The sequence below is a fragment of the Physeter macrocephalus genome, chromosome 6, assembly GCF_002837175.3.
Source record: "Physeter macrocephalus isolate SW-GA chromosome 6, ASM283717v5, whole genome shotgun sequence".
Lineage (NCBI taxonomy): Eukaryota > Metazoa > Chordata > Mammalia > Artiodactyla > Physeteridae > Physeter > Physeter macrocephalus.
This window is the reverse complement of record NC_041219.1, coordinates 28,776,321-28,800,735: the sequence shown is the minus strand read 5'-3', so window position 1 is coordinate 28,800,735 and position 24,415 is coordinate 28,776,321. Positions and strand designations below refer to the sequence as shown.

The 24,415-nt window shown below is 39.2% G+C and overlaps 1 protein-coding gene across 1 annotated transcript; it reads left to right on the top strand.

Annotated features, from left to right (window-relative positions):
• The first annotated feature begins 1,121 nt into the window (after window positions 1-1,121).
• Window positions 1,122-24,214, top strand: NDUFA12 (NADH:ubiquinone oxidoreductase subunit A12). Its single transcript, XM_007119501.4, has 4 exons — window positions 1,122-1,293; window positions 2,076-2,158; window positions 5,848-5,935; window positions 23,938-24,214. Exons 1-4 carry the CDS (start codon window positions 1,208-1,210, stop codon window positions 24,116-24,118), a joined length of 438 nt encoding a protein of 145 aa, XP_007119563.2. The 5' UTR covers window positions 1,122-1,207; the 3' UTR covers window positions 24,119-24,214.
• The last annotated feature ends 201 nt before the right edge of the window (window positions 24,215-24,415 follow it).

Here is a 24,415-nt window from a genome sequence, read left to right as displayed (position 1 = left end):
GGTAATATAGTTATGTTTTTAAAACAGTTCTTATATATTGGAATAATTCAGATAGTTTTTTTTAAACAGGAAAACAAGCCACAGTTCAACATAAATTCCAATGTGACATTGGATTTTGAGCAACTGATAGAATCTAAGAAAAGAAAATTTGATCCTAATATTTGGAGGTTTCTCTTTTGGGGTTGAAGATTTAGTAGCAGAAAATTACGTCTCTTCTCTGGGTCCAGTCTTATTTCTTGGTCCTCTCAAGAAATAATGTTGTGTTTCAATTTATAAAACTCTTTAGACAATTATGAAAACTTTCAGTTATGGATTAGAATATAAATCTTATAAATCTTGACCTTTTTAAAGAAATGATATGGTAGACTAGAGTCTGGAAGAGCAAAGGATGGGATGAGGTGAAGGAAGTGACCATGTGCTAAGTTTCTCATCTCAAATAGTTGGGAATCAGAGACTTCCAAACTGATGGATCAAGAAATATAGGTTTTAAAGCATATTTAAAGTCGTAAAGTTAGCTGCTAGAAAATTAGAAATAATAGCGTTCATTTCATTCCCTTTATTGTTTAAAAAATTTAAATATGCATGGATTATTTTTCGAATATACTTTAAATATCTAAATTTTTAATTTAAAACTTGCAACTAAATCATTAAATACTTGAGAGTAGATACTTAATCTCGTACTTTTCTATTCCTCCTCTTCAGTCGCCTACCACAACGCTAGTGTCGAATGTGCTTACTTGCGAATGTGCAGTATCATTTCGTGCTTAATATTGAATTCCTTAATGGTATCTTGTTTCTAAGAAATCTTGGCTCTAGAAAGGATTTCTGGAGTAGTCAGGCAATCACTTAAGGAAACTGAGGTCCCCAAAGGAGGAACCTTCACCTGGGAAAGCCTAGTTTAGGGGAGCTTTCCACTGCATGTCCTGCATTCTAAATGCAATCTCTGAAAACTGCTTCGGAGTGAAATCAACCAACCGCACCTTTTCTGGAAAGCCGGAAGAGGCCTGACGGGGGAGCTCCGGACCCGCGCGCTCCGGACTCGCGCGCTCCGGACCCGCGCGCTCCGGACCCGCGCATGCGCAAAACCACCTCCGCGTGCCGCGCGTGCGTGGGAACCTTCTGTGGTCGACTCCCTTGCCGCTGAGTGGCCGCTTCCCCGCGGTGGGTTTGCCGCAGCGCGCCGGAGAGGCGGGGCCTGCGGGACGAGATGGAGTTGCTGCAGGTCCTGAAGCGCGGGCTGCAGCAGGTCCGCGGCCACGGAGGCCTCCGCGGCTATCTACGAGTTTTCTTCAGGTAAGCGGCCAGAGCCATGCTCTTGGCCTTTGGGGCTGGACTTGCGCTGGCTGGTTTCTTGGAAGGTGGCCCGGGCTTGGGTCACCTTGGAGAATCCTCAGCTTTTCTCAAGGACAGCCTTTGACCGCTTCCCCCGGGCCGAAGTCTCTGTCTAGGGGTCTCCCGGAGACAGGACCAAAGCCGGCTCTAGAGACAGAGCCATGACGTGGAGGCGAGAGCATATGGGCTGCACCCCTGCTCTACTTCCTGGAGAGCAGTGAGCATTGCCAAACACTCACTGCGTGACCTTGGGAATGTTTTTTTTTTTCCTCCTTCGCTGGCCTTCACTTGCCTTCCCTGTCCTATAAGGAGTTGAGCGAGGTGATCACAGTGAAATACTTGAGCTTCCAGATTTCCTGAAGTTTTTTGCTAACTCCATTGCCTCATAGCCTAGGGATAGTAGATAAAAGTAGTCTTGTAATTTGACGATATTGCATCTGTCTATTTAGTGTATTTTAGGCACATTAGTTAGGTCAGTTTCTCTTTTCTCGTGCTGTAATGGTACTAGGTCAACAAGAGCAGGGATTCTAGAGCTCCTACCTGAAAGCTGATTCTCTGACAATGAGTGGCCGTGAACCTGGGGATGAACGCTAGAAGTATACAGCCAGTGACCATACCCAGCACCTCCTCATTTTTCTAGCTGGCACAGCTGCCTATGTTTGTGAAAGTTGGTATTCTCACTTTATGTGTGTGTTATGAACAAAGAATCTTCCTAAAATGTCTTTTCTTTTGGACATTCCCAGGGCAAATGATGTGAGGGTTGGCACATTAGTGGGGGAAGACAAATATGGAAACAAATACTACGAAGACAACAAGCAGTTTTTTGGTGAGTTCAATATTTTTTGGTATAAATAATGGGAATGAGATTGGGATTTGATTTGACATTGTTTTCTTTAATGTACAAGGAACTTTTACAGAGTACTTGTAAAAGGATGAAGAACTCAATAGAAAAAGAAAAAGATAATTCACAGGAAAAGAAAACTAAATGACCAACAAAGGCATGAAAACATGCTCATCTTCACTTTTCTTTTTAAAAAGAATACATTATTTTTAAAAAAAATTTTTATTTTTATTGAAATATAGTTGATTTACAATGTTGTGTTAGTTTCAGGTGTACAGCAAAGTGATTCACTTTTTTAATTCCTTTTTTTTTTTTACATTCTCTTCCATTATAGGTTATTACAACATATTGAGTATAGTTATCTATGCTATACAGTAGGTCCTTTTTGGTTATCTATTTTATATATATTAGTGTGTATATTGTAATTACAGACTCCTGATTTATCCCTCTCATCCTCACTTGTAATTACAGAAATGCAGCTCAAAAAACAGCGTTATCTTTTTTCACCTATCAAATTTTGAAGTATTTGCCAATCTGATAAATTCCAACTGGGGAAATGCCATAAGAATATATGGGTTAGGGGCTTCCCTGGTGGCGCAGTGGTTGAGAGTCCACCTGCCGATGCAGGGGACACGGGTTCGTACCCCGGTCCGGGAGGATCCCACATGCCGCGGAGCGGCTAGGCCCGTGAGCCGTGGCCGCTGAGCCTGCGCGTCAGGAGCCTGTGCTCCGCAACGGGAGAGACCACAACAGTGAGAGGCCCGCATACCACACACACACAAAATATATATATATATATATATGGGTTAACGCAGTCCTTTTGGAGGACAGTTGGTAAATTTTGTTAAAATTTACGTTGCACATATCTTTTGTCCCAACACTTCTAGGAATTCACCTCAAATATTCTTGCAAAACAAAGACACCCATTGCAGCATTGTTTTAGTAGTAAATTCTAAAAGCCACATTAGTTGTGCATCAATTGGATACTGATGAATTACACATTTTTGAGAATACTTTGTTGTATAGAAATATATCAAAGATATGTGTAACATGAAAAACTCTAGTTGCAGAACAGTGTTTGATATCCTCACAGGGAGAAAATATATGCTTTTTTAAAAAATAAATTTATTTATTTTTGGCTGCTTTGGGTCTTCATTGCTGCACACGGGCTTTCTCTAGTTGTGGCGAGTGGGGGTTACTCTTCATTGTGGTGCACGGGCTTCTCATTGCGGTGGCTTCTCTTGTTGTGGAGTATGGACTCTAGGCACGCGGGCTTCAGTAGTTGTGGCACATGGACTCAGTAGTTGTGACTCGCGGGCTCTAGAGCGCAGGCTCAGTAGTTGTGGTGCATGGGCTTAGTGGCTCCACGGCATGTGGGATCTTCCCGGACCAGGGCTGGAAGCTGTGTCCCCTGCATTGGCACGTGGATTCTTAACCGCTGTGCCACCAGGGAAGTCCCCCACACCATTCTTTTTAATAGCAACACTGTATTCCACTGTATGGAAGAACCATTATTTTATCAAACAGTTTACTATTGGGAGACATTTACATTGCCTTCAACTTTTTACTATTAGAGACAGTGCTGCAGGGAACTTGCTTGTAACTATGTCCACATTCATTTGTTTAAATATTCTAAAAATAAATTCCTGTAAGTGGTATTGCTGAGTCTGAGTATGCACATTTAAAATTTATACATATATATATAATGAGATTGTTGAAGCCCAGCTCTGTCATTATGGCCTAACTCTATGAAACCTTTCCCAAGGTTTCCTCCGTCTGCCTTCATATTCCCCTGCCTCACAAGATTATAGTTTACTTTTAGTTTCTTATTCTCAAGATTGGTTTCTCTAATAAAAGAAACAAATCCTGGCTGAAATCTTTTCAATCTCTTTAATAGATAAGTTCATGTTTAAATAGTATTAGTCGGGCTTCCCTGGTGGCGCAGTGGTTGAGAGTCCGCCTGCCGATGCAGGGGACGCGGGTTCTTGCCCCGGTCCGGGAAGATCCCACATGCTGCGGAGCGGCTGGGCCCGTGAGCCATGGCCGCTGAGCCTGCGCGTCCGGAGCCTGTGCTCCGCAACGGGAGGGGCCACAACAGTGAGAGGCCCGCGTACCGCAAAAAAAAAAAAAAATAAATAAATAATAAATAGTATTAGTCGATATTTTTTGATTATATGTTTCCCTAGGAAAACTCTGTAAATGCAGATTATGTTTTGCTTATTGCCTTAAAATTCATTACAGGGATGAATTCCATATTCCCTCTGTGGGGGTGAAGGCAATGAGGAAGAGATGGAAGGAATTAATGTGTATTATGTACTTACGTGCCCAGTACTGAACTAGGTGTGTGTGTGATATTTAATTTTCATAGCAACCTTAAGATGTAGGTATAATCATCCACTTTTTAGAAAAAATTTATTTATTTTATTTATTTATTTTTGGCTGCCTTGGGTCTTCATTGCTGTGTACAGGCTTTCTCTAATTGCGGCGAATGGGGGCTACTCTTCGTTGCAGTGCACAGCCTTCTCATCGCGGTGGCTTCTTTTGTTGCGGAGCACAGGCTCTAGGCGCGCGGACTTCAGTAGTTGTAGCACGTGGGCTCAGTAGTTGTGGCATGCAGGCTCTAGAGCGTGGGCTCAATAGTTGTGGCGCACGAGCTTAGGTGCTCCACAACACGTGGGATCTTCCCTCACCAGGGCTCGAACCCATGTCCCGTGCATTGGCAGGCGGATTCTCAACCACTGCACCACCAGGGAAGCCCTAATCATCCACTTTTAATAGGTAAAGAGACTGAGTCTCATAAAACTTGCCTAATATACACTGATAATAAGTGACAGTCTTGTATAGTGCAGGGAACTCTACTCAGTACTGTGTAATGGCCTATATGGGAAAAGAACCTAAAAAAGAGTGGATATATGTATAAGTGATTCACTTTGTTGTACACCTGAAATTTATACAACATTAAATCAACTATACCACAATAAAAATTAAAAAAAAAAGTGACAGTCTTCATTAAAATCCAGGTCTTTGCCTAACAGTTTTGTAAATTGTGGTTATGCTCTCAACTATTTCACAGAAGTTTTTTAAAGAATGCAGCGTACTGTTTTGATAACATGAGATGTTCTACTTATCTATCATATATAGTGTTTGCTTATTATGTAATAATCACCAATTTCCAAAAGGATCTCTGGTGGTTTGTTTAAAAATATTTATATGGAAACATATAATTCAAGTGTGATTGCTGTGAATACATTTCTCGTGCCCCAGTCTTAGGAGGAGCACTTTTTCTCCTGAATACCCAGAACAGCTGGAAACATATTCCCTCCCCTTCCCTCTCTGATACCCCCTTGGAGGGGGAGCTGGGGGAGAAGTAAGGGTTCTCCACTGTGAAAGGGCTGAGCCCTACCCACAGAGTGAGTCTCAGTCCCCATGCAGGGATTTTGCTGAGGTGGCCACTAGGTTGTTGATAAAAGCTTGCCATACACTTCCTGGAGTTTCCCTTCAGTAATATACCCAGGGCTCTAGTTCTCTAACATTTCTCTTATATAAGAGCATATAAAAGTCTTTTCTTAATAAAAAAGGTTGTCTTCTTTGATGTTATGCAATTATAATTTTTTTAAAAGGTTGTTTTTATTTCCTCACATCTCTCTAAACTACATTTTGATCTTTCCATCCAGGCCGTCACCGATGGGTTATATATACTACTGAAATGAATGGCAAAAACACATTCTGGGATGTGGATGGAAGCATGGTGCCCCCTGAATGGTGAGCTACATCAACATTTTATTTTATTTCACTTGGAAATATTTGTTTCATTACACAAATATTTGTTGTATATCTATTTTTAAGTTAATCAGTGTTGTTCTGAAAGCATCTGTCCCAATTGCGATGGCTGCATGACTAGTTACCCTAACACTTAGTACCTTAAAACAACAATAAGTATTTATTTCATAGTTTTTGTGGGTCAGGAATTCAGACAAGCCACATCAGGGATGGCTTATCTCTGCTCCAGGATGTCTGAGGCTTCAAGTGGAAGACTCAAAGGCTGGATAGTAGAATCATCTTGTTACTGAATTACGTCCTATGGACCCTGATTTAGATAGACACAGCACAAGCTTTACTCAGTGGCCAAAGAATGGAGAAGTGGGAGCTAAGTTCACAGATCAACTTCTCTCCCAGGTGGCAAGAGAGATTTAATTTTATAGAGTAAAGACAAAGGGAGGAGGAGTGAGGCTAGTGATGGTGAGGCATATGCATTAGTCTACCGGGAAGGGCAGGGCTCCCCGCACCCTCAGGGTGTGGGGTGCCACTCCCTTTTGATCCTTTTTTGTTCTTTAATGTCTGGTCATGGCTGCCAGTAGGTGTGTCATATAATATGCTAATGTAGAAAAAATCAATGTATAATCAGACTCTGGGTCTTTTGGAGGTCAGATTCATTGGCTGGTCCCATCTGGTTCCATCTGGGTTTTTGTTTGTAGCTTCCTTTCTTATCTCTGGACCCTTTAACTGAAGGATTTATATTCACTCCTGCTAGAGGCAGGGGTGAGGTGGAGGGGGTGGCAGGTTTTGAGCAAGGACACTCCTGCCAGAGGTGGGGGTTGGAGGGTTTGAGCAAAGACCTGGAGCAGCTCTGGCAACAGTCTGAAGGTGTGTTCACTCAGTGTCTGACAGTTGATGCTGGCTGTTTAGCTGGGGGCATGGTTGGGGTGTTGGATTGGAACACCCTCCGGTAGCCTGAGCCTGCTCAGGCAAATGCTCTGAGACAGAGCGCCAGGCAGAAGCCATGTGGCCTTATCTGACGTAGTCTTGGAAATCATCCAGTATTGGGTCCGCATTCCCTTGGTCAAGGCAATTAGAAAACTCTGCCCATGTTCAGCCAGAGAGGTTACAGACTATCTCTTGATGGAGGGGTGTCACCAATCATATTATATGTTGGGATATATAATAGTGTGGCTGTCTTTGAGGGAAAGCAGTGTGCTGTAGTATCACCTGGCCATAGTGAAGAGAAAGGCTAAAAGAACTCTGGTTCTGATCTAATTTGGCAGTTTGACTTAAAGCATTAATTCCTTAACCTCTCTGGAGCTTGGATTTCTCATCTGTAAATTGAGAGCCCCCAAATTCCTTAGGTCTCTAAAAACTGTGATTTTTAATATGCCTATTTTGAAATGAAATTTTAAATGCTCTTACTTGAATTACCAAATTTTTAATAAACTATTTCAAAGCAGGTATTTGTATCTATTTCACAGGTTGTTGGTTGATACACATTTAAACTCTAGAGAGCCCTTCTAGTTGGTCTAGAAAATCTCACACAAAAAAACTAAAAATAAGTATCAGGTTAGCTGTGATATTTTATTTTAGTTGAACTTGATCATCAGAAATAGTTTTGTGCTCTATTGAGTAGAAACTAGGATAATCTCAGAGTATTCACTTTGATTTTGAAGGCTCAAGTAGAAATCCAGGCATGTAACATAAGTGAGGGAAGTACAGATGTGAGACAGTTGGGGGTATTGGGGACTGTATTGAACTGAAAAGCACACACTCCATCAAAGAGGGCAGCAGCCCTGTTCACTCTCTCCAGTTCCATCAGGTAAGAATTCAGCCAAGGGTTCCTAGATATGATTTTTCAAGAGAACGTGGAAATCTGTATTTCTTTGTGAGACTTCTTGTTTTTAAATGTTTATTTTAAAGATATTTGTCAGTTTAAATACAGCACTGTCCAATAGCACTTTCCGTGATGATGGAAATGTTCTATATCTGTGCTGTCCAATAGGGTAGCCACCAGCCCCATGTGGCCCAGAGCACTTTGAAATGTGGGTAATGCCACTAAGGAGGTGAATTTATTTTATTTAAATTGAGTAGGCTGGGCTTCCCTGGTGGCGCAGTGGTTGGGAGTCCGCCTGCCGATGCAGGGGACACAGGTTCGTGCCCCAGTCCGGGAAGATCCCACATGCCGCAGAGCGGCTGGGCCCGTGAGCCATGGCCGCTGAGCCTGTGCGTCCGGAGCCTGTGCTCTGCGGCGGGAGAGGCCACAACAGTGAGAGGCCAGCGTACCACAAAAAAAAAAAAAAAAAAAAAAGAATCCACCTGCCAATGCAGGGGACACGGGTTCAAGCCCTGGTCGGGCAGATCCCACATGCTGCGGAGCAGCTAAGCCCGTGTACCACAGCTACTGAGCCTGCGATCTAGAGCCCCTGAGCCACAGCTGCTTAGCCCGCGTGCCACAACTACTGAAGCCCGCACACCTAGAGCCTGTGCTCTGCAGTAGGAGAAGCCACCGCAATGAGAAGCAGGTGCACCGCAACGAAGAGTAGCCCCCGCTCGCTGCAACTAGAGAAAGTCCGCGCGCAGCAACGAAGACCCAACGCAGCCAAAAAAAAAAAATTTAATTAAAAAAAAAAAAGACCTTATTGCTTAAATACCTAGATTGATATTGGAACCGCAACGAAGAGTAGCCCCCGCTCGCTGCAACTAGAGAAAGTCCGCGCGCAGCAACGAAGACCCAACGCAGCCAAAAATAAATAAATAAATAAATTGATTAATTCATTAAATCTATAAAAAATTAAATTAAAAGGATAAATTGAATAGGCTACTTGATTGGACAGAATAATTTTTTAAAATAGTATGTGAGCTAAGCAAAATATGTTTGTAAGATTTCGCCTACCTCTGGTCCACTACTTGGACTAATTAGAAGCATTTACTCATGTCGTAGTTTGAAGACCACAATATTGGATTCTGTCTTTAATAAAACTCAGTGGCTCTTAACATGAGAAAGCAGCACTGATGTTACATTTGAGGCTGGATTTTTGTGCTCTTTTTAATGGGAAATAATAACCTATGGTCTGTGAAAATCTGAGGAGCTGTGATTTTAGGTTTGGTGCTGTCTGCCTTCTCGAAGGGGCATTCTGTGTATACGTTGGCACTGTTTGAGACGAAGATCTCAAAGTGGAATGTTGGCTTTAGGAGGCGAAGTATCCTGCTGATTTTCATTTGGTTGGTTGTTTGGGGGAGGGGTTGGTCCTAAGAGTGTGTGGAAGGCCTGTGGGCTGTTGTGTTCAGATTGATGGCCATCTCCTTCAAAGCACCTATCTAGATTGGGGGCTGGGGGAGGGAAAATTACGTGGTCTGAAACACATTTTAAATTATTAAATAGTTAAAAATCTGACATGATAAGAGTACTATGCAGCCAAGCAAGTCCTTTTATATATAAGATCTGAGATCACATTAAAAAAAAAGAAGCTGAAAGCTGTAGAAGATAACATCACCTGCTGGGGTGATGCCTGAGGGCAGCTGAGGATACAAAGCTGAGTTTCTTTGTGGAGTGGAGCCTCCTAATGTCTGAGTACCTTTGATGACCCTTTCTTGTAAGGGAAGCTTAAAGGCTTGTGACCAGTCTTTGTAGGGAGAAGTGGTTCGGATAAGCTCAGCTGTTTGTTTCTCAGAACCCCCTTTGCTGAGTGAGTGCAGTACATTGTAGAATTCTAACCTTACCTTTGATTTGATCCATTAGTACATTTGAAGTTGGGTTGATTTATCTTTTATTAGAGAGCCAGGTGTTATCTTACATATAGAGTAATGAATTACAAATACAATTTGTCATCTTTATTCATTTACATAATTACTGTGTACCTACCAGGTGCCAAGAACTATTTTGGGCACTGGGGATACAACAGTGAGTAAAACAAAGTCCTTGCTCTCATGAAGGGAAGCAGAAAAACAAATGTGTTATATATTTTAGGCAACAGTAAATGCAAGGAATTCATAAGGGGATAAAGAGCAGTGGCCTTCTCTTGTAGGGGAGGTGGCTGTTTTATACAGGCGTTAGGGAAGGCTTCTTTGAGGGAGTGACATTTGAAGAGGAGAGGAGTGGGGGGGTGGCGATGAAGAGCTCCAGAGAGCAGAAACCACCGGTGCAAAAGTCCTTTGTGCTTGAGATGTATTGCTTGTATTCATAGAACAGCAATATGGCCAGTTTGGCTGGAATGGAATGAGTGAGGGGAAGATGTCAGGAAATGAGGTAGGAGATAGCTAGGGCTTTCAGTAGCTACATCTACATGTAGATCTTGTAAACCATGGGTAGATCCGTTGGCTTTTCTTCTAAAGTTCTCTGGAAGTCACTGGAAGGTTAGGTAGGATGTGATCTGTTTTATATTTTTTAAAAATTGGGGAAAATCCCAAACTTTTTGAAAAGTTACAAGTATTTGAATCATTTCAGAGTTGCGAAAATGATGTCATATCATGGCTGAATACTTTAGAGTGTAATTCTTACAGCCAAGGACATTCTTCTACGTAACCACAATATAACCATCGAAGTTAGGAAATTAACAGTGATACACCACTGCTGTCTAATCGTCAGACCCTCTTCAAGTTTCATCAGTTGTCCCAGCAATGTCTTTTATAGCAAGGGAATCTGGTCATGCATGTTATGTGGACCTCATTTCTGTCTAGCTTCTTTCACCCTGGTTTGGTTCCTCAGCTTTTCCTTGATTTTTATGATCTTAACACTTTGGAAAATTACAGGCCAGTTGTGTTGTAGAATGTCCCTCGGTATAGATTTGCAGTGTTTCCTCATGACTAGATGGAGGCTATGCATCTTTGGCAGGAATGTCACAGAAGCAGTGTCAGATTCTTCTTGTTGCATTCTATTAAATGGCATCTAGTTTTGATTTGTCTCATTACTGAAATTTTCTATCACTTGATTAGGGTGTGTGTGCCAGATTTCTCCATTCTAAAGTTACTCATTTTCCCTTTACAATTAATAGGCATTTTGTGGGGAGATACTTTGAGGTTATGCAACTATCCAGTTACTCGTCAAACTTTATTTATATCAATATGAACTGTCATTTTAATCAATGTGTTGTAATCCATTACTATAATTCGTTATTTTATTGCTCAAATTGAACTCATTTTGACCAGTGGGAACCCGTTCAGTCTGCCTTTGGGGTCCTTTTGAAATATCCCCCTCATTCTTGGAGCACTTTCTTGCTTTCTGACAAAAGGTGTTCCAGGTTCATCTTATATTTTCCCTGCCCCACCCATGAAAACAGCCATTTCTCTGAGGAGCCCTGTGTTTGTTTTATTTTCTTACTTGCTATTTTTCAGTAGAGAATAGTATTTAGAAACTAATATCCGAGTGCAAGGTACGCTCATTGCTGTTGGGGCATCTCAGTGGACAAGCTCAGATGGCTGTAATGTTGGTGTGTGTGTGTGTACATTTCTATTTCTATATCTCTCTTTTTCACCTTATATATTGAAAACCATAAGTTGACAGCAATGCCACTGAATCCAGTCCAACACTGTAGGTTATGTTCCAGTTTTCTCCCTTTCTGTATATGTATCTGTTTCTCTTTTATTTAATAGAGTTACTTATTTGATGAATTCCACTGTAGGTAACAAAGTTCCCATTGCTGCCTTCCCACCTCCCACCACTGGCCTCCCTTCTTACCTCACTTTGCCTCCAGCACCCCACATCAGCTTGCCACACCCCTCCCCCCATGTGGCTGCCCTCCTCTCCCCATTCAGGCTCTGTCACCTTACTGGGCTGTTGCCACACACCTCATCTCCACCCTCCATGCCAAGCAAAGACAGATGCCTACCTTGATTGGCCCCACCTAATGGCTCTTGGACTCTGATTTAAATGTTTAAAGCATCTCTGTGATTGGTGTGACTAGAGGAAGGGAGCCTTGTGGAAGTAGGCTGATTACTTAGGGAACTATTTATGTAGTTGTCTGGGCCAGCTCCATCCAGAGATGATGGAAGTTGGATAAGGTGTCAGTAATGTAGGTTGTGAGATTTGGAATTGTATCAATTGTCTACTACTGTGTAACAGATTTTTTAAATTTAGTTTAAAACAATAAACATTATCTCACCATTTCTGTGGGTAAGGAATTTGAGCACAGCTTAGCTGGATGCCTCTAGCTTAGAATCTCACAGGGCTACAAAGAAGATATCATCTGGGGCTGCAGTCATCTCGAGGTTTGAATTTGGAAGGATCCACTGCCAAACTCATTCACATGTCTGCAGGCAGACCTCAGAAAATTTTTGCTTCCGAGAACACTCATGTGGGCCTCTCCACAAGGCCACCTCATGACATGACAGCTGGCTTTCCCAGAGTTACAATCTGAGAGTGAATGACAGAGAGCACCCTAGATGGAAGCCACAGTCTTTTTAAACCTAATCCCAGAAGTGACATCCCACTCTGCTGCTGTATTCTGTTTGTTAGAAGTGAGTCAGTAAGTCTAGCCCATACTCGAGAGGGGATTACACAAGGGTGTGAACACCAGGAGGATGTGGTCATTGGAGGCCATCTTAGAGGCTGCCTACCGTAGAGACATATTTTGAAGTAAGATGGACTCAACAGAATTTGCTGATGGTTTGGATTTTGAGAGAAGAGGGTAACTTCAATGTTTTTGGCCTGAACTATTTGTGACACATTTACTGAGAAGAGGAAGAGCAGGCAGGATGGGGGAAGCAGACTGGAAGGGGTAATCAGGAGTTCTCTCCGAGATGCCTGTTAGACAACCAAGTGAACATGGTGGGTAGACAGTTGAAAACACTAGTCCAGAGGTCAGAATAGAGGTTGGTGCTAGAGATAGGACTTGAAATGAGATTTCACCTAGTGTAGCATGTAGTTTTCATAAATCATCGGTAAAAGGTTTGAGAGAATCTGATCTTCAGTTAAATGTTACCCTGGAAACCAGATGAGATTGTATCAATCATATTGCTGGATAAAACTGATTCCTGACTGGTAAACTGCATCTAGATTTAGAGGATTTATTAATGCCTGATGAGTTAGCTATGTTTGGGCTTCCCTGTCTTGCTGCTCTGAGAACTAGCTTGTCCCTTGTGGCAATGGCAATCCTGAAGCCACGCCCATGGAGTTGTTGTTAGTAGAGATGTTAGCTTTTGTGGACGTGAAGCTTTTAAGTCAGGGCAGCTCCTGCACCTGCCTGATGTGGCTCTCATCTCCCTTGAGCCTGTGCTGTGTCATCTAGGGAGTCAAAGAAAATAGCTCCTGCATGGCCAGGTGGGCTGTCACCTGCATGAACTACTGCAAAGTCTCCCAGTGAGAAGAACACCTGATGCTTCCCAGCTGGTAAGCTGTGGTTCCTGTCCTCTGTCCTTCTGAGTTTTCTGGTGCCCAGTGTGGCCTATGATGGTCTTTGAGTCTGTTCAGTAGGTACATAGTCTTCACCTGGGGAAGGCTTTCTCTTCAGAGCCATCAGTGTTTTTGGTAGAACCAGGGAATATCTTTAATGAACTTCTGTGGCTCACGTAACGTTCCCTGATCTTCTGGGAACATTAGAAATCTTGTGGGTTTGTCTGTTTTGTCTCAAGGCTTTCATTTTCTTTGAATGCGTCAGCAGTCGGTAAGGCTGTTAGGTCTACCAAGAGATAAACAAAAAGTATTCATGGTGGTGCAAATGTCTGAGATGGGCAGGGGAGCTACACAAACCTTGAAAATAAAAAATTAAAAAAAATTATTGCCTAGAACCTAGCACAGCACCCAGCTTACATATAGTTCATTCCATTAAATGAATATTTATTGAGCACCCCACTATGTGTCAGGCACTGATGGGTTTATATATGCATAGTAGTGAACAAAATATATGATCCTCTTGGAGTTTATAGTCACTTTAATGAATACTAGCTGGTAGATTAATACTATACTATAACTTAGTGTCTTATTTTTCTTTGTTACAGTCCCTTCCTTTTCTTCATTTATGGGGTCAGCAATAAGATTTTAATTTCTTCTTATTTAACTTGATTGAATAGAATACTCAAAGTATTTCAGTAGATTACAAGTACTGTTTTATACCACTTTTGATTGCCCTTAATTTTATCTTTAAGATAGCTAATTGCTACCATCTATACAGTAATGCTCAATAATCTTTATTTTCATTTTTATGGTAGTAAACCAAGTAAGTAATCAGTATCTACATGAAATTTGACAAGATAAAATGTTGTTGAATACCAGTAGAAAGGTAGAAAGTTTGGACTATTTTTTGCATAATAGTATAAAATTACTGTTTTCACCTACATCCGGAGAAACAAAGTTTTGTGTGTGTGTTTTGAAGTATTGGAACTCTGAAATCCTTTGAACCAAGTTAAAAAAGAAAAAACCATGGCTTGCCTGGATTTTTCTTTACTTTGTATGTACTTTTTTCCCACTTGGTGGCACCTTCTGTTCATTTTAAGTAATATGTCTTTCCTTCTTCCGTGTAGTGCACTAGTCTCTCCTCATATATTAATTTTTCTTATTAAAATTAATGTTTAAATTACTCAAGTAATACATAAGTACTTTTTAAAAAAAAATTATAGCATATGTTAAAAAGTTTTTGCTTTTTTTTTTTTTTTTTTACAGAACTTAATTTTGCCCTTGAAGATTTTTCCAGTGCCATGGTGACATTGATAACGGTTTTTCTCTTGTAGGGTTAATTTATTTAGGATACTTAACATCATTGTGGTCAGCTTTTTTTCAGTTGACAATATGTTCTAGAAGCCTTGTAGAGGAGTAAGGTGGCAGATGTGAAGGATTACTTGGAGGTGACAGAGAAGAATCAAGGATGATTCTTAGGTTTGGGGCTTGAAAGTTTGGGTAGATGGTGGTACCATTCATTCAGATGGGAAGACTGGGAGAAGGGTAGTTTGTGAGGGTGGAGGGTAGGAATCAGAAGCTTCTTTTTTGGATGTACTAAGTTTGAGATACCTGTTGGAAATCCAAATGAACGGTTGTGTTAAGTAAACAGCAGGATAGATAAATCTGGAGCTTAGGACAGAGGCCAAGCCAGCAAAGAAGAGTAAGATGTAGCTACTAGCAAAGTAAGAAGGAAGGCAAGAGAGGTTAGCATTTCAACAAACATGGGAAGTCTAACTGTATTGATGTTTGCTGAGAGGTTAAGTAAGATAAGGACAGAGAAGTGTCCACATGGATTTGGCAATATGAACTTCATCGAATCTAAATGGAATCTGTTCTTGAAAAAAATGTGGAGAGATCAGAAAAGTTTAAAAGAATCTGTCAGGGGGCAGGGATAATCCATATACACCCGTAAGAGGCAACCACTGTCAACATTTGGCATGTTTCCTTTAGTCCTTTTAAATAAATTTTTGTGTAGTTGTTGTGTTCATAATCAGTCAGTTTTATTTTCTGTTTTCTCTGTAGATAATATAAGCAATCTTCCATGCTATTAAAACAGTCTTTATAATCATCATTTAAATATTTTTTCTGATTATAAAAATGTACAATTGTTATAGAAAACTTGGAAAATCCAGAGAAATACAAGGTACAAACAAAAATAAACTCTGATTCCTTGGCCAAGAAATAAGCACTGTTAACATTTTATTCACTGATTCAACAAATACTTGAGTGTCTGCTTTTGAGTAGAGAAGGAATGTTTTTAAAGGTTCACAGTGTGGAGAACAGGTTGTAGTTTATTGGTCACACCTTCTTTAGAAGAAGGTTTGTGATTAGAAATAACTATATATAGATATATGTGTGTATACATATGTATGTCTTTATTATACACAATATTTTGTTTCTCTTCCCCCTCCCCTCACGTAATATATCATAGATGTTTTCCCCATTTCACTTAATATTCTACTTGTCAGTTTGAGTGTTTTAGTATCTTAGGGGCTTTGTATATAGGCAGGATTAATGGCAGTTTGGGTTTTAAATGAATATTCTATTTACTATAGCTGCAAATTTTAAAACATAGCTGTTCTTAAGCTTTGAGGTTCTATTTATAAATAGGATAGCAAGATTAGTAAATTGAATATTTTTGCAGAAAGATAGAGAATAATCATATTCTCTTGTTCTTTGGTGAATGTTTGATAAACTTTAATGGAAAAGATTAAATTCTCCTAAAGAGTTATCTCCATTTGCAAGTTTAGTTAATTACATCCCTTTAAGCATTTTAGGGCACATTTATAAATGTAATATATTAATTTTTTAAATATCTTCAAATGCCCAGTGTAGGTAGATGAACGAACCTATCAAGCAAAATGTCCCTAAGCCCTTAAATGACTCTTGATTGTGCAAGCCAAAAATTTAAGGGTCCTCCTCAACTCTTTCTCTAATAACCAGCCTATCAGCATGTTCTTTCTGCTTTACTTTCTGAATATATCCCATGCCTGATATACCTATGGCTGTTACCCCAGTCCAAACCACAGTAATCTGTCTGGACTTCTACAACTGCCCAACTGGTTTGCTTACATTCTTACAATAACACCAGTATTCCCAGCATACTAAGTGATTAGGGTGATTATTTTAAAATGTAACTCGGATCACATCAAACCTCTGCTCAGAACTTCTCCACTGGCTTTCCATCATGGTGAGAGTTAAAATTCCAACTCCTTACATGGTCTGCAAGGAGTTGGAATGTGATCCTGGCCCTTCCAGGTCTGTGTACACTGCCCTGTTCACTGCCCTGCTAACTGTTGACTTATTAGCCACATTGGTCTTCTGGCTTTTCCTCGAGTGGTGAGCACACTCCCACCTCAGTCACGTTGCACTAACTATTTCCCCAGGTGTGGCATGGCTCATGCTCCTCAGACTGCCTAGCTAAAAGAGCCCTGTCCTTCTCTCACACTGTGTCCCCTTCCTCTGCTCTCGTTTTTTCCTTGGTAGCACTTATCTCTGCCTGGCAGTTTATTGCATAGTGTTTAATTTATTGTTTCTCCAGCTACCATACTTCTTGATGGTAAGAACTTTGTTCACTGTTGTGTTGCTAATGCCTAAACCAGTGTCTAGCCCATGGTAGTTGCTCAGTAAATATTTGTTGAATGAAAGGAGACATACTATTTTCCTTGAAACAACAGTTATTTTGCTTTTTGGATACAGTAGTCTTATTTGCTTCTGGTAGCTGATCCAAAAATGATATGTCTTGTCACTTCTTTTATAGCTTTTGTATGAATTTGAAGCTCATATTTACCTCTAAATTCCACTCTGACTTCAACCTGTCCTTTTTAATACCTTGTCCCACTGCATTGTATCTTAGTCTTTTAAAATATTATTTTCCTAAGTAAATTGCCACCTCTCAATGCCAGAGAATATTGTCTTCTTCCTGTTGATGTATCTGCTTAATCTATCCTTTTTCAGGTAGTAGGTGTTGTGTAAAATACTCTGAACTGAATTAAAGTGAGTGTTATTCAGTACAATGTGTTGCAAGCTTCTTTTCGAAATAGATCCTTCCTAATGTTTATTTTCTGCTCTGGAAAATCAGAATATAAGAGACTATGTTCTAAGAAACTGTAAACTGCATGTTTAAGTAGATATTCCTGTGTTACAGAATGTTACTTTATAACCTTTCTCTGTTAAAATGTGCTAATTATAAGCAGAAGACAAGATTGTTTTGATTTTTAAAATTCAGCTTTTGTTTAACACATTTCATTTACTATTCAGTGCTTCTGATTCTAACATTTTACAAAGATGAGTTGCTGGAAAATTTTATACCTGGAGTGTGGAAATAAACTATGTATTACTTTTGGTGAACAGGAACTACTCTTGATTCTAATTTCCAGAATAAATCTGTATTGTGTTCACAGGTTAGCAATGTATTGGGTTGGCCAAAAAGTTTGTTTGGGTTTTTCCATAAGATGTTATATATATATAATATATGCTAGAGATAGTCATGTAGAAAATTTTGAGGTTTCTAGATTAAAAAAAACAGTTTGAACCTTTTCTATGTAACTGTAGTGAATGACGTTTGTGCGGTGGAATTGACGTAGGAAAAATTTCCATTAAGGTAGAATGAGAGAAACAGTCTATCTGCTACTAAAACATTTAGTACTTTAAAGAGAGTGATTTTTTTTTTTTAAGTGATGGCTTAAAGTGGGATGAAATGAGATTAGAAGTAGAAGAACCTACTTACAGTCTCAAATAAATGACAGATGAATTGAGCAGGATTTTAAAACCATCTCTAGTTGTTTTGAATTAGAAGGATTTTTCTTTCTAATAGCTTTGTTTTATCTTACAAAGTAGTACATGTTTATTACAGAAAATTCAGAAAATAACAAAGCAAATAAAAGTAACCTATTATCCTACCACACCAAGATAAACTGCTGTTAATATTTTGATATATATTCTTTCCATCTCCTCTTTTCCTATGCCTATTTATCCCTTGTTTTTGTTTTTAATGTAAGTGGGTTACTTTTTGAAGAAGTAGCCCAGTTTTGAATCCTAGCATCACTATCATGGGCAAGTTATTTAGACTCTCGGTGCTCTAGTTTCCTCATTTATTAAATTGGGATAATAACATCTGTCTCATAGAGTTAAGAATTAAATGAGTTAGTATTTGTAAAGTTTTGTAAAGTTTAGAACAGTGCCCATGACTTATAAATGCTATTTAGTATCATTAAGTAAATTAAGTAAATAACCTGCTTTTTAAGCTTAACATATGGTGAGCATTTTCTCAAGTCATAAAATATTCTCTGTAACATAATATTTAGTGAGGCTTTAATATTCTGTCATGTGGGTGTGCCCTGAGTTATTTAAGTATTCCCTATATTATTCTTGGTTTTGTTCTTTCCATATTTTCACTGTTATATATAAAGCTTTGGTCAGCATCCTTGTATGTAAGCATGTTCCCACACATCCTTATTTCGTTATGGCAGATTCCTACAAGTAAAATTGCTGCATCCAGAAGTGTACATGTTTTATAAGTGTTTAGTACCTACTGCCAAATTACCTTCAATTTACATTCTCAGGGTAGATACATTGAATTTACATTCTCAGGGTAAATACATTCAGCTGTATGTGAGTTTGATTTCTCTGTAACTTCACAAATACTGGGTATTATTATTATTTGTTAAAATCTTTGCTAGTTTAGCAAGTAAAAAGTTACATCTTGTTTTCATTTGTATTTCCTTGATTAAACTTCTTTTTTGTTGTTTGCCATTTTTACTTTTTCTTTTTATGACTTATCTTTTAACATCTTTTATCTATTTTTCTATTGGATGTTTGACTTTTTCTTTCTGATTTGTAATGATAGACGAACTACTTTTCTGTATGTTACAAATATTTCCCCATTTCTTTTTTTAATCTTGTTTTCAGAGGTTTAGGACATAAACACTTCAGTTTTTATGTAGTAAAATTAGCATTTTTTTCTTTATGGCTTTGGCCTTTGATATTAAGCTTAGAAATGGTCCTTCATATTCTATAAATATCAATATATCATGAATATAAATATTCACACGTTTGTATCAGTGCACTATTAATCTATCTGCAGTCTATCCTGATATATGGCTGGGGAAACCTAATAATTTTTTTCAACAAAATTAATTATCCTAGCATAATTTGTTGAGAAATGTATACTTTCCCCAGTGATTTGAAATGCCAACCTTACCTTATATATCCTTTAGTCTGGGGGATTTTTTTCTGTTTTATTATTGTACTTTTCTACCAAAATCTTGGTACAAAATTTTTGTGCCAATTTTTATACCATTCTAATGTTTGTGACTTTAATGTCTGGTAATTCTGGCCTTCCTGATTGTTGTGAGTTTTCAGAATGTTCGTAAGATAGACTTGCAGCTGATCCTTAGAATTATAATTGTCAAACCCTATGGAGATTTTGATTCAGATTTCATTTAATTAAAAAGAATAATTACTGAGCTAACAAACTTTGAGTTGGCTATCTTGTAATGAACTGTCTTTGGTTTTTATTGCATTAAATATATCAATCTTATCCTGTGGTTAGATGGATCTCAGGATTTTGACAGATACTTAAGTGCTATCATAATCCCAACCAGTTTTCATCTATTAATTGTAATTAAGGTCCTGATCAAAATGTTCTCTTCAGCCATTGGGAAACTGTGTTCAAGCCTCAGTGTGTAACATACATACTGTGGGACCTTGGGAAAGTCATTTCAATTCTGTTTCCACAATTTTAAAATATGAAATAGTATTAAATAAGTGACTGAGTGATATGCATGAGAATGTTTCTAAACTAAAGTGGGATGGAGTAATAGTTTTAGTATAATGAATATTTTTACCTCAAAAAACAATCTGGAGCGGGTTTTTTTTTTTTAGTCTATTATATTTTTTGAAAAATCTTTAGTATTTCTTGGCTCAGTAATGTTAAGTGAAAACATCTGAAACATGAACATAGGAGCCGGCCTTGATTCCCAAAATTAATAATGTATATTATCCAAGGAAAAGATTCAAAACTGCCTATATTTTTGTTGTTGTTGGTTGTTATTTGTTAATATTTTATTTCTGGAAATTTTCTGAAAGGGAAAATTAAACTTTTATCTTTGTTTTTAATATCCATCTTAAAGACTGTTTTCATTCGCAGTGATTTTTTATTTTTTATTCTTAAAATTTTATTTGTTTATTTATTTATTTTTGGCTGTGTTAGGTCTTCGTTGCTGCATGCAGGCTTTCTCTAGTGGTGGTGAGCGGGGGGCTACTCTTCGTCGTGCTGCGTGGGCTTCTCATTGTCATGGCTTCTCTTGTTGCAGAGCACGGGCTCTAGGTGTGCGGGCTTCAGTAGTTGTGGCACACGGGCTCAGTAGTTATGGCTTGTGGGCTCTAGAGCACGGGCTCAGTAGTTTTTTTATTTTTTATTCTTAAAATTTTATTTGTTTGTTTATTTATTTATTTTTGGCTGTGTTAGGTCTTCGTTGCTGCACGCAGCCTTTCTCTAGTGGTGGTGAGCGGGGGGCTACTCTTCGTCGTGCTGCGTGGGCTTCTCATTGTCATGGCTTCTCTTGTTGCAGAGCACGGGCTCTAGGTGTGCGGGCTTCAGTAGTTGTGGCACACGGGCTCAGTAGTTATGGCTTGTGGGCTCTAGAGCACGGGCTCAGTAGTTGTGGCGTATGGGCTTAGTTGCTCCGCGGCATGTGGTATCTTCCTGGACCAGGGATCCAACCCATGTCCCCTGCATTGGCAGGCGGATTCTTAACCACTGCGCCACCAAGGAAGTCCCTACAGTGATTTTTTAAAATCTATTTTATATGGTATATATTTTTATTTCTTAAATTTTCTATTAGGCTGTTTAATTCTTTCTTCACAAATAAATCCCTCCATTTTGTACTTTGAATGGCTAACAACCTCAAACTTAAGTGAAGTAGTATATTTTCAAAGAAGGGGAAAGTGTTCTTTTCCTCTTCCTTTCCACACTTTTTCCTTACATACAACTGAGAATTGGATCAACCACTTATGGATTTATTTCCATTTGAGTTGTGTTGTAATTGTGATTTAATATCTTTGTTATTAAAGATATTTTGAGGACTTCCCTGGTGGCGCAGTGGTTAAGAATCCGCCTGCCAATGCAGGGGACACGGGTTCGAGCCCCAGTCCGGGGAGATCCCACATGCTGCAGAACAACTAGGCCCATGCGCCACAACTACTGAAGCCTGCATGCCGCAGCTACTGAATCCCGCATGCTTAGAGCCCGTGCTCCTCAACAAGAGAAGCCACTGCAATGAGAAGCCCTCATACTGTAACAAATACCCAACACAGCCAAAAATAAATTAATTAATTCAAAAAGAAAAGATTTTTTTGACACATTTGAATATATTTGAGTACTGAGTTTTTTCCAAAGTATAATCTATTTTCATTATATTTATCTCTTTTGTATTTATAACTTTTTGCCTTTCCTCCAGTCTCCTTATTTGTAGTCTCACTGACTTTATCATCAAGTTTAAGTAATTTTATATTTTGTCCTGTAAGATAATAACAGTGATATAAAATTGAAGTGGCTCTGATGCCAGCTCAACACAGTTTTCTAAACAATACTCTTAGTCCATTAGCATCTTTAATTAATTGGAAGAAAAATGACCCAGATGAAAACCTGTTTTGCAAAAACTCTTTGGTGTGGAAATCTAAAAGGTATTATTTCTTTAAGCTTTATTTAATAATATAACAGAAGGGTTATATTAGCCTAGCATACTATAAACATTTTCTTATTTTATAGTTTCTTATTCTAACATAATGAGAATAAATTGCTGTTTAGTCATTCCCTGACTCTAGCCAGTAGCCTTACTGGATGAACATTTTCAGATTTTATGTGTTGGTGGTAAAAAATTTCTTTTAGTTTTCTTTCTTTCTTTTTTTTTGGCCATGCCATGCAGCTTGCAGGATCTTAGTTCCCCAACCAGGTATTGAACCCAGGCAATGACAGCACTGAGTCCTAACCACTGGACCACCAGAGAATTTCCCCTCTTTCAGTTTTCTTGAACATTTTCTATTTCTCCATGAGCTCTCAGTTAAGTAACTAAATAGGCATATAAAAGCTTTGGACTGTGGTTCCTTAAATACTTTAACTTTCAGGAGTCTCGATGGCAATTATTTGAATAAAAATCTTCTTTAGCTACTTAAGCTGACTCAAATGACAAAAGTTAAATATTTCTGCTGTGCCTTAACTTATACAAAGCCCCTTGATAAATAAGAGCCTTGGTTTTGACAGCTAATCCCGCCTTCGAGTAGCTTGTGGAGCCTGTCTCGCCACCACTGTCTCACTAGGTTTCAGAGCTCATGTTAATAGTTGTTCACTGGTCCTGGTTACTTTCACTAATCCACAGTTTCCTTTGGAGGATATAAGAGAGAAACCAGCCCAGTGTGTACAGACTTCTTCATTCTTTATTGTGTTAGCTGATCATGATATAATTATCTTTAGACACAAATATAGCAACAGTAATAATATTTTGTCTCTATTCTCGTAGGTCTTAGCCAATTACCTAGCTACATCTATCAATTACTCTTAGCAAATATTCTTAAACTTACATAGCATCATAAATTTTTCTCATTAGCTTTAGTCTTAGTTATTTTACTGAAACTTCCTCCACTTGCCCCTTCCTCTGTAGCTGGGCAATCCTCCACCCCACTTTTTTTTTTCTTGGAGCTGCATTTCTGTGCCTGTCACCTCATTCCCTTTTCCCATAGGGTCATCTTTGTCTTGTGAGCTCTGAGTCTTGATATGAATTCTCTCTCCCCTTCCTTTCCCATATAAATTCAGCTTGACTTTCTGCTCAGTTCTACTCTTTGTCCCTTGGACTTTGATTCTTTCTTTTCTCTGTTATTAGAGAGACAGTTCTCTATACTCAAGGAAACGCCTAGCTTTCTTCTTTAGGCCAGATTTCTGGCACCTCCAAGCAGACATCTTTTGACTAACACTTGAAGCTGAAACACTCATGAACTTTGGGCTGTGATTTAATAATTTTATTATAACAAACTGTATGTCCTCCAGTGTTCGGACTTAAGCTTGGATTTAAGATGCATGCAGAGACCCTCTTCTTCAGCAGGAGCCTCATGGGTTTCAAACTAGAGCTTCATGAACCAGAGCATCCTGAGCATACTGAAACTCCGGAATCAGCCTCTAGCATCTAATAGTAATACTGTACGTCATCAGTTCTAAAATACATTTTTATACGTAAAATTAGGATACATGTTATAATCAATAGTGTCACAGTTTAGTTAGCAGCATTTTTTCGTTCTTAGAGATACATAAAATAATGGTGTGTCTTAAAATTGATGGTGTCCTAGATTTGATGAAATACAATAATTATAACAGCAATAGCTAACATTTGTTGAGTACCTACTATGCACAAGAATTTTTCTAGGTGCTTTATGTGTATTATCTCATTTAATCCTTACACCATTCTTAGTAAGAATGTTCAGGTGAAAAAACCCAGGCGTAGAAAAGTTCAGCTAGTTAGTGTTGGAGCTGAGATTTGAGCTCAAGCAACACAGTAGCTCGAGAACTGCTCTCTTAACCCTCCTCCCACTACACTATGCTGCCTCTTCATAACTGTCTTTTTTTTCCCTCTTTAAGGCATCGTTGGCTTCACTCTATGACTGATGATCCTCCAACAACAAAACCACCTACTGCTCGTAAATTCATTTGGACAAACCATAAACTCAACGTGAGTGGCACTCCACAACAATACGTACCTTATTCCACCACTAGAAAGAAGATTCAGGAGTGGGTCCCACCTTCAACACCTTACAAGTAAAGACAACGAAAAACAATTTACCTGTAAAATATGGGGCTTTTCCTGTAATTGTACTTCTACTGCTTACTGTTAACTTGATTAAAGTTATTTGATTAAGCAATGTCTGTTGTGTTTTTTTTGCCCTTAACTCTGTCATTTATCAACTGCAAAATAGAAGCTTACGGGCTTCCCTGGTGGTGCAGTGGTTGAGAGTCCGCCTGCCGATGCAGGGGACACGGGTTCGTGCCCCGGTCCGGGAGGATCCCGCATGCCGCGGAGCGGCTGGGCCTGTGAGCCATGGCCGCTGAGCCTGCGCGT